This window comes from Camelina sativa, unplaced genomic scaffold, assembly GCF_000633955.1.
Source record: "Camelina sativa cultivar DH55 unplaced genomic scaffold, Cs unpScaffold00382, whole genome shotgun sequence".
NCBI lineage: Eukaryota > Viridiplantae > Streptophyta > Magnoliopsida > Brassicales > Brassicaceae > Camelina > Camelina sativa.
Window position 1 is genome coordinate 303,584 of NW_010921697.1, and position 10,850 is coordinate 314,433.

Sequence of the window (10,850 nt, forward strand, 5' to 3'; positions counted from 1 at the left end):
GTTGATTTCGTGAATTTCAGGGTCTGTGGAGAAGTTCCGGATGACATGGATCCCTACAGGAAGAAAAAGTTTTTCAGGGAGGTCAACCACTACTTCTGGGATGAACCCTATCTGTACAAAAGAGGTTATGACGGTCTGTTCAGGAGATGCATAGCAGAAGGGGAAGTGCAGGGAGTGCTTGAGCACTGTCACGGCTCCACCTATGGAGGTCACTTTGCCACATTCAAGACAGCTCAGAAGGTTCTACAAGCGGGTCTCTGGTGGCCTACCTTGTTCAAAGACACTCACAGTTTCATCACCAAGTGTGACGCTTGTCAAAGGATGGGTAACATTACAAGGAGGAATGAGATGCCCCATAATCCGATCCTGGAAGTAGAAATATTTGATGTTTTGAGTATAGACTTCATGGGACCTTTCAACCCTCCATCTAATGGTAATGTCTACATTCTGGTAGCAGTTGATTACGTTTCCAAGTGGGTTGAAGCCATTGCCAGTCCTACCAATGATCACAAGGTTGTTCTGAAGCTGTTCAAAAGTATAATTTTTCCAAGGTATGGGATACCCAGAGCGGTGATCCGTGATGGTGGAACTCACTTCATCAACAAGGTGTTTGAGAGTATGCTGAGAAAGTATGGGGTCAAGCACAAGGTATCTACTGTTTATCACCCTCAGACCAGCGGACAAGTTGAAGTCTCGAATAAGCAGATCAAGGGTATCTTGTCAAGGATTGTTGGGGTTTCGAAGAAAGATTGGTCTGTCAAGTTGGACAAGACTCTTTGGGCGTACAGGACAGCTTTCAAAACGCCGATAGGCAGAACACCACTTCAGCTGGTATATGGTAAAGCATGTCATCTCCCTGTCGAGATTGAGTACAAGGCAGTTTAGGCTATCAAGTTGCTGAACTTGGATATTGATACAGCTCAGACTAAGAGGACCCTTGATCTACAAGAGTTAGAAGAAATCAGACTTGATGCCTATGAGAGCTCAAAGATAAGAAAGAACCAAGAATTTTCATGATAAGAAAATTATTGTCAAGGAGCTCAAGGATGGAGATCAGGTTCTGCTTTTCAACTCCAAACTTAAGTTATTTCCTGGAAAACTTAAGTTATTTCCTAGAAAGCTTTAGTCTAGGTGGTCTGGACCTTTTGACGTCAAGGAAGTTCTATCATTCGGAGCCATCACTCTTCTGAACAAGGATGGTAGCGAATTCAATGTAAATGGTCAGAGAGTCAAGAAATATTTAGCTGATCAAGTCCGACCAGAGGGGTCTTCTGTACTCCTCTATGAACCCCAAAAAGCATAAAAAGCTGAAAAGTCAAGCTAGGGACTTTAAACAAGCTCACTTGGGAGGAAATCCCAAAGGTATCACTGTAAGTATTTTTTTGAATCCTTGTGTTTTTAATTTTTTTTTTTTTGGTTTTCTTGTGTTCAGGATTCTACAGAAGGGAGTCTAAGCAACAGAAAAAAAAATTGCAAACAAAAGAGTGAGTTCAGAGTCAAACCGAGTATGATGGATGTTACATAAGTGAAGTCAGGAAAAGTTAAGGAAGAGATAAAGTATACAGAAAAAAAATCAAGGAAAAGCAGAGTCAAAGAGAGTTTGTTGGTTTTATGCGAGAACAGAAGGCTTAATAGAGGAGGAATCTTAATAATTGGTTTTATCACTCTTCTCCTTTCACCCACGTGTCTGTCATATCACCCTCCCTCACCCTTTGTTTCCCCCACTAGACATATAAACTCTATGTCTCATTTTCTCACATCATCCCACCACCACTCACCCACCACACTCCCTTTCACACCATACTCGACACACTCTCTCTTTCGTTCCATCTCTCGTTTTTTCCAACCTTCATTCTCTATTTATTACACACCTCCCTTTCATTCCCTAATCACCCACCAACCACTCAATTATTCACTTACCTCACTTCACTCTATCTCTCTCTCTCTGCTTGACATCACCACACTGCTCCAATCCGACGAAGTCACGCCAGCGCTCCTCTACCGTTTTGCTGCCTCCCTCGAATTTGCTACACGCCGTGCTCGACCCCTCGTCACCGTTACACTCAAACCGCTGACCTCCGTTTCATCTGTTCGAGACGTCTTCCGTTCATCACCAACCCACCGTTCGAGCCGTTCCAATGAAGCTGTGACAACCCGTCCTGCGGACCCCACTAGCCCACCGCTAGCTGCCCCAACGGACCGTCCGTGGACCCCACTAGCCCACCACTAGCCGGTCCAACAGACTCCAAGCTGACCCTGCAGGGCATCGATCCTAACCCATCACTGTGGATATCCCAATCCACCAGTAGGTTATTGGTGTACCAGGCGTTCCTCGAACCCTGGTCCCCACCCTTTAACAACCTTCCCACAGGACAAGCTGTCACCAATAGGATCGATGCCCTGCAGGGCCAGCTTGGAGTCCGTTGGGATGGCTAGCGGTGGGCTAGCAGGGTCCACGGATGGTCCGTTTGGGCAGCTAGTGGGGTCTGCGGGACGGGTTGTCACATAAGCCTCGATCGAGCCAGCGTCAAATCCGCCGTTCGAACCTTTCCATTCAAGCTTTGATCGAGCCGACCTACCTCTCTTACTCGACCCGACGCTCGAGCCGCTTCCACAACGCTCCGAACTCCACCGCTCGAGACAACCCAAGTCGACTCGAACCGCTGACCGCCGGACACACCGCTCGACCATCTCTCTTGATCAACTCCTGTCACTCTCGCTCGAGCCACTGTCAAAATCCGATCGAGCCGTCCACATTCACACCGCTCGAGCCATCTCTGTAAAGCGCCAATCGAGCCGACGTCATTTGCACCGCTAAAACCAGCTCCCAACCACTCAATCGAGCCGACGTCTTCACCTACTCCAGCGAAGTTCCACACTCGAATCCACCTGCGTTCACTCGACCGGCGTGAAGCTGCAACACCGCCGAAGCTGTTCTCTCATCGAGCCACCGCTGTTCTCGCCGACACCACTCAAGCCGTTCTTCGTTTACTTGACCGTGTTTAGTCTCAACCAGTTCGTCGTTGCCACTCGAGCCGCTTCTACCACGCTCCAAAAGACACCGCTCGAACCGCTGCTGCACGACACTCTCGTCACACGGTTCAATCACCACTCTCGAGCCAACGTCACCAGTTCCGTTCGAATCAACTATGTCTTACTCGACCGTGCGATTCATCTTCGAAGCTCTCTCTTCGCCGCCGTGACCACTCGCTCTAGCCACGCTATACAACTCGACCAAAGATTCTGACGCCTCCGCTCTATAACGATCAAGCCACTGTCACCATCGCTGCGTTGCTACCTCTCTCGAGCCACTTTCAAAAATCCGATCAAGCCACTTTCATAAACCCGATCGAGCCACTTCCGCTACCCTCTCTCGAGCCATCTCCGTGAGAATCCAATCGAGCTACTTCCAAATCCCAATCGAGCCACTGAACGCTGACCCGCTCGATCTATCATCACATCTCACTCGATTCGACGTTCACAACCTTGACTCGAGAACTACCGATCGAGCCACTCCATCGGTTACCTGTTTCTTAGCATTCATCATTTTAGACTTGATAATTGATTTTGTTATCTGCTCACTGACCTATTAACGCTTAATTTTGAGTTCAACATGTCTCAGAGAAACAGGAAAAGTACTGAACTTATACATGAGATGAGAGAAGCATATGGTTGTGTTGGTGGAGAACGCTCATCACCTGAGTCCATGGCCAAGCGTTTCCTGAAAATGAAGAACATGGTTGACAAAGTCGTTGGGGGTTCAGCACAGGCTGCAGGGTCAAGCAGACCAGACAAACCGCTCTCTAAGAGCAAGAGTCGCGGGAAGAGACCGGCACAAGCTTCAAACTCAAAGGAGGAAGGAGTCATTACGAGCAGGAGGAACCTGCGTTGCGCTCAGAACAAGCTCCCAGAAAATGGGTCTGACGGAAGAGCGCTGAGACGAAACTAACTCCCAAGGAATACTATGAGCTGTTCCAGCAGTTGGAGTTTGATGGAACAAGATATCCCCATGTTGAGACGATGCAGCAACTCGGGATTGCGGAGTATGTTCAGTATCTGTTTAGGCAGTGCCATCTGGAGAGAATCATGAACACACCCAAGAATAGATACAGGGAGGAGACAATTCAGTTCCTCTGTAGTCTGGAGACGCACCTGTATGCGGATGAGCCAGGAATGATGTCTGATGGAGGTCTGGGCTACATTACATTTCGCGTTCACGGCCAGTTCTACACTCTCACCTTCAGAACTGTCGAAGATATGTTTGGATTTCCCAGTAGAACGGGGACTACACTGCAGTTTGATCGGAATGAGATATCCGCACTCTGGGCAACGATTGGGAGCACGCCCACATTCACTTCACCGAAGACAAAAGCGCTGAACCTGCGAAGACCAGTGTTGCGTTACTTTTAGAAGGCGGTTTCCAATGCATTCTATGCCAAAGAGATTAAGGGATACATGACGAACGGCAAGCTTAAGATGATTGATCTGGCGCTTAAGGGACTCTCATTCACTGCCATGGATTGCACCGCGCTGCAATGTGACATATCCAACACTTCCGTCTCGCTCTACCTTATCAACTACATGATGTCAAACAAGAATTGGGTCTCGAGGCTCAGCAGCAACCACACTCCCGGAGTGATGTGCATGGGAGGCGTAGTGACTTGGTTTCTTGAGGCTGCTGGTGTTCCCCTACACTTTGAGTCGCACCCACCACGTTGGATAGACATCAACAACTTGCGACAGCTACGCACTTTGGATTGGGGTTTGAGGCATGGACGGTTGCTCTACAAGTTTGTGCATCCTGCGGTTGGTCCCTCGAAATTACTCCTCCCTTGCGTCGAGTTGACTACAATCTTAGGGGGTGAGCATATCGAGTTCATCCCTCCCGCGGATATTCTATACAATTCTGAAGCTAAGGAGGAGCAGGTAGACGTTGCGGAAGCAGAAGCCGAGCCAATGGAGGAAGACACCGAGGAGTACCGCCCAGAGCAGTTCTACTTCGAGGAGTACTCAGACCTAAGAATGGCTAAGGGGGTCAGAGCAGCTCATCAACGCTTCAGCGATGGGGGAAGGCCAGAGACAAGGCGCTCAGCAGCTTCACCAAGACTATCAAGAACTTCATGCGTAAGTTTAGCTGCTTGACTTCCACAACCGCCATCCCTAGGTCTATCCCCGAGGAAACTAGACCAATGCCAGGACGTGCTTCCGCGACCCTAGAGCGAACACCTTCTTTGATTCCCTCTCCAGCACGTCAATCTTCATATGTGCCTCGGGAGTGTCAACCTTCCCCCGCTCCTTCACGCTACTCGTCACACGAGTCTAGGGAGAGACGGAGACGCGGTTTGCGAGGTTCCAGAGCCTCCTCTAGTCATCGATCAGCGCGTCGTTCTGCAGCTCGAGATGATCATGAGATTGAGGTTGAGCAGCGAGTTGAAGCTCAGGGTGATCATCAGGGTATGCACGGGGTTGAGCAACAAATAGAACATCAAGGTGATTATCAGCCTACGGAGGTTGTTGTGTTGGTATCAGACCATGGTGAGTCCCGAGTCGATGACATGCAGTGTGACGAGCAGCCGAACATGTATCAGAACACGCAAGCGGTTGAGCAGCAAGTCGACCAACCAGCTAAGGTCACACCTGCGGATCCCGAACAAGGTGAAGGACAGAGTCAGTTTCATGCTCCTCCTTGGGCGAGCACGGACTCCTTCTTCTACTACTGAGGTACTCCGACATTTCCTTTGTACATATGATTTCATTCCTGCATTGTTTCTGTTATGATTCTTAAATCCTCCTGTAAATTTTTCTTACACAGGAGACTGTGTAATTTAAGTTTGGGAGAGGGTTTGAGATGATGTATCTGACGTTGTGTTTTGTGATTCTTATTTCAATTTTTTGCATCATATCATGTTTGAATTTGCATCCATCTATTTGCATAGAAAAATCAAAAAAAAAAAAATTTGAAAAAAAAAATCAAAAATCAAAAATTTCCACAAAAACAGAGTGTTAATGTAGTTTGCACTTACATATTAGGATTTGAGTCTAGGGTTATTCATATAGGGTTGTTGCATTTAGCATAGGGGTTGATGATGATTGTAAACTTGTTAGCATGCTGGATTCAATAGGATAGGATCAAGGCCCTTGTTATTAGTTCTTTGATGCTTGTTGATTGAACTTGACAATGTAAGATTGAAGCATGTTTTGAATTGATATTATTTCTTACCTACCTGAACCTAATCCTGACTTGCAATTATCCTGTTATGCATTAAAGTTGAACTCATAGATACCATATACATACTTGGATTATCTTTCTCCTTTTTACCACCCTTTTTAATCCAAGTAGCTGATTCTCATCTTTGGAACAGTTCCCCGCACCCTTAACCAACCCTTCTTTCAAGCCAATTGTATTCTTGAGTGTCAGGCATTTTTCCGAGTTGAGCTTGTTAGAAAGTGTTAGGTTTTAACCGACAAGAGTAGGATCCTGTGTAGTTCTAGTTTGCATTATCCGGACTAGTAGGACTAGATGAGAACTCGGTTTTGGGTATTGGGTATGGATTTATGCAGAAAAGTGAAGAGTAAAAAGAAAGTAAATGGTACAAAGTCTTTAGGAGGGGGATGTGTTTTTAAGGTTTACAAGTCTAGTAAAAGATTTGGGTTGAGCAAAATAATGAGTTATTGGTTTTGGGCATAAAATGAAAAGATTAGACAAAGAAAAGAAAGTAAAATGTTTACGATGTCTAGAGTCCTTAGAAGAAAAGAAAAAGAACCTTGCTGATAATAAAGATTTCCCAATCAGCTAGAATGATGAGAAGTGAACTCCTCCTAAGACCAAGTGTAAAGAATGAAATAATGGGTTTGAGATGATGTTTCTGATGAAGGGTAGAGATAGGATCAACTTCGGTTTGGAATGTTCTTTGGGTAGACAGGACGCTGCTCTTGTATGTATCAGTTGGTTTCAACCTTTAGCCTTCTCTTAAGCTCAACTCCTTTTCGTGAGAGAACCTTGTTTTGAATTGATAAAACCACCTGAGAAGGAGACCATCTTTGTCTCTGACCTTTTACCCTAGCCAAATGAGTTCAATGACATTGCTTAGCTTGATTCACGGTTCTCTGTTAATGAATGTTAAAGGAAATGATTGATAGGATTGCATGTGTAGATTAAAGAAATAAAGTTCTTTCACCATGCATCATAGAACTAAAAACAAGGACCTTGATTCTAACTATTTTATTAAGCATGTTTTAGGTTCAGAGACTCCATCTTCACACCTCTCTTCCATACTCTGTTCTCGATTGTTTGCTTGAGGGCAAGCAAAGAGCAAGTTTGGGGGAGTTGATATGTCTATATTTTTTCTCTCCTTAGCTATTATTTATCATGCATTTAGCTAGGATAACTCATTGGTTTTGCATCATTTTCTAGTCCTTTCTATACACTTTGCAAGTCTAAGTAGTTTTTGTATCATCCTTGCATACATTGTGCATTTCGGAGTATTTCAGGTATTTAGGAGACGTTGGAAGCGCATTCGTTCGAGCCACGCACTCCAGCCGTCTGATCGAGCCACTCTCACTCCCACGCACTCCAGCCGTCTGATCGAGCAACACACTACAGTCGTCTAACCGAGCCACGCACTCCAGTTGTCTGATCCAGCCACTCTCACTCGCCACGCACTCCAGGCGTTTAATCGAGCCACGCATTCCAGCGGTCTGATCGAGCCACGCACTCCAGCAGTCTGATCGAGCCACTCTCACTCGCCACGCACTCCAGCTACTGGTTGCACACCGACCAAATCGCGCATGTCAGGAAGGCACTCCATCTTACACGCTTCAGGAGATTCCCGAAATGACATTCCATCTTGTCGTTTTAAGTTTTAGGGGTTCACATGTTTTTACTATAAATACATTTTGCTAAGTCATTGATGATGATTTTCGGATCTGAGTAGTGTGGTAGTTCTTGCAGATGGGATAGATTAGGTGGAGGATCTTAGGATCTAGAGTGTTTAAGCTTTGATTGTATGATTCCTTTCTGGACTAAAGTTAGAAATACTTGTTTCTCTCTAATCAATTGGAACTAGGTTTTAGACATTTTTGCAGCCAAAAGGTGTTCGGTGAAATGTCTGACCAACTAGTGCCATAGATACAATGGTATATAAATAAAAATACTATTAAAAACTGAAGACAAAAAAAAAATCATTTCTCGAGCTTTGTGTGCGCAACACGTCAACATTTTTATGTTTTCGTGAGAAAGCTTATACACATAAGGGATCCCGGGATATGTACCATACTAGAGTAATCTCTCAAGCGTGATTGGAGGATCTCTCTTTGTGAAGCATACATAAACTAGAGTAAATCAGTTACATATTATCAAACAAAAATTATCATATGTCTATCTTATTACTTTGCATTTACAATGTCATTCCTTTTCACAGTGATGATTGTAGTATTTGAATTTTGGCATGTGATAACAAAGGTTCCTTGTCTCTCAAAATTTACATATAAGAACACTAATGACAAATTAAACAATATTTAAGATCGAAAACCAAATATTTTAAATTAAAGAAAACTAAATCATCTATAACTTTGACAATTAACATAATCCTTATAAACATTGTATACATTTAACATAAGTATAATATTTAAATAATAACACAAAACCAAACTAAAGTAAAAATATGTTTACTTACTTTGACATATGTGGACTTGTTATAAAAAGAATAGGTAATTTACAAAAGGAAACAAAACAAATAATAACGTAACAACAGCATAAATTATATAAACTTAGATGATTAAATTCGTAAACTACAAAAAATACACCACAAAATAAAACTACACTAATATATCTCCCATAACAAGTAATAGGAGAAAAAAATATAGCATACAATAGAGTTAAACCAATTATACGATTAAATTTATCTGACTTAAATGTAAATAATTGTAATAACAAATATTACGGAGTTACAAACTATTGTAGGGTTTTTTCAGTCCATTACTATATTTTAGCATTGTGTAAACCATAATTTTCATGATTAATATAACTTCAAAAAATTAAAATCATATTTTAATATCTAATGTATTTCAAGATGTATAGAATAACAATCTGCGGCATCACGCAGGTCTAACCTAGTACGTTTTAAAACACTAAGCGTTTGTCTCTGAATTAAATATGAAATGTGAAAAATATATTTTTTTTTTTCTGGAGAAAAATGCCATAAAAATCATGAACCCTTCAATTCCATTTGAAAAAAAACATCAATTTTGCATTTTGTTGATTTAAATCCCCAACTTTTGAGTGACTTTTAAATTTTAAATTAGTATTGACTTTTCTAATTAAGACACGTCGTTAAACTGACATACGGAACAATTAGACGGGTTAACTCGTCGTTTATTAGATCCATTATTGTGCTAAACGACGGCGGAATAAAACGCACTAAAACCCCAAAGCGATTCTTACTTCCCAAAATCCCCAAATCAGAAGCCCTAGATCTATCTCTCTCTTCTTCGATTACTCTAATTTCTCTCTGATTTAAACGAACACTAATTAATTCCTAGAACCGTTAATCATGACTTGAAACAGCAATAGTACAGCTCCGGTATGTGGAGTACTTTTCGTTGGTCTCTATCACCTAATAAGCACGTGACGAATAATCTCTCTGATGAGTAACTTATAGCTTCAATTAAAACATACCCGTAGACATTAAATTCAGAGTTTTTTATTATCCAAGAAAGTGCAACCCTCACGAAAGTCTTTACAACAAGAGTCCCAATAATCAAATAGTCAAACGTAATACGAAAAACTGAGTAAAATAAATCCTTGATAGGCATATAACAAAAGCATCCAAACTTGTAAAAACCTAAAAGAGCATATCAGTCACTTGGTAAAATATGCAGAAATAAAAAACAAAAGATGACTTAGACTTAGACTTAAGACTTTAGACTTAGTAGTGCTGTACATTCACACGTACCTTCCCTTCCCGGTCTGTCTGGGAAATCCTTCAGACAATGATTGTCCCACGTCATCAATCCTTCAAACAACGATTTGTGTCACGTCATTCAACTACAGTCACCTCCTGATCAACCTTCCAGTAGTTAGTGTCGTTGTACTCCTGCATACTATCATCGGGGCTCTCCTTTCCAGGGGAGGCTGTTGTGGTGTTCCTCTTCATTGGCCCTGCTTCTCCCACTATGCCTTCCTTGAGAGCTTGATCCATTGCCCTTTCAGTTCCTTCTGGCTCAACTCCCACAAACTCAACGTCCTTTCCAAACAATGAAGGCACAGGAGGTGATCTCGGGCTGATATCGCCTTCTGAAGATGAAGAACCGTTTGGGATTCTCACATCAGGCATCTTCACGTCGTCTTCCGGGAACGGATCTACTGTGTCTGGTGTAGTGGATGAAGAGGATTCACCACGTTTAACCCATTCGGGAGACAATTCATCTGAACCCACATCTTCATCAATCTCAATATCGGCGTCTACAGGGACTGCTTCTGAGGTTGAGGCTGTGGCTGCAGCTGAGTCGACAAAAGGGTTCTTACTTTCTGTAATCAAACAGTCTTCGTCTTCTTCATCTCCACCACCGGAAGTTTCATTCAAGCTTACATCTTCCATTGTTTCCTCAGAAGATATTGCTCCTGTTCCTGTGTTTTCGCCCAATTCATCTCCTTGGAACGTGAACCAGTTCGAGTTTGTAAATAAATTGCTGCATCAAGAATAAACCATTTCATTATTTTAGAACCCATTTATTTCTATCTGATACATGGATGTATAAATCAGATTTGGAAGCTTACTTCGCCTGTTCATCACCAAGCCTTAGAGATGATATAACAACTTCAGCAGATTCGTCATCAAAATAAACATCCT

At 43.0% G+C, this 10,850-nt stretch overlaps 1 protein-coding gene across 1 annotated transcript; it reads right to left on the reverse strand.

The window, feature by feature from the left end:
* Window positions 1-9,681: 9,681 nt before the first annotated feature.
* Window positions 9,682-10,844, reverse strand: LOC104772997. Its single transcript, XM_010497548.2, has 2 exons — window positions 10,778-10,844; window positions 9,682-10,689 (listed from the first exon to the last, which is right to left on the reverse strand). The coding sequence occupies exon 2, from the start codon at window positions 10,596-10,598 to the stop codon at window positions 10,038-10,040; it is 561 nt and encodes a 186-aa protein (XP_010495850.1). The 5' UTR covers window positions 10,599-10,689; window positions 10,778-10,844; the 3' UTR covers window positions 9,682-10,037.
* Window positions 10,845-10,850: the final 6 nt, after the last annotated feature.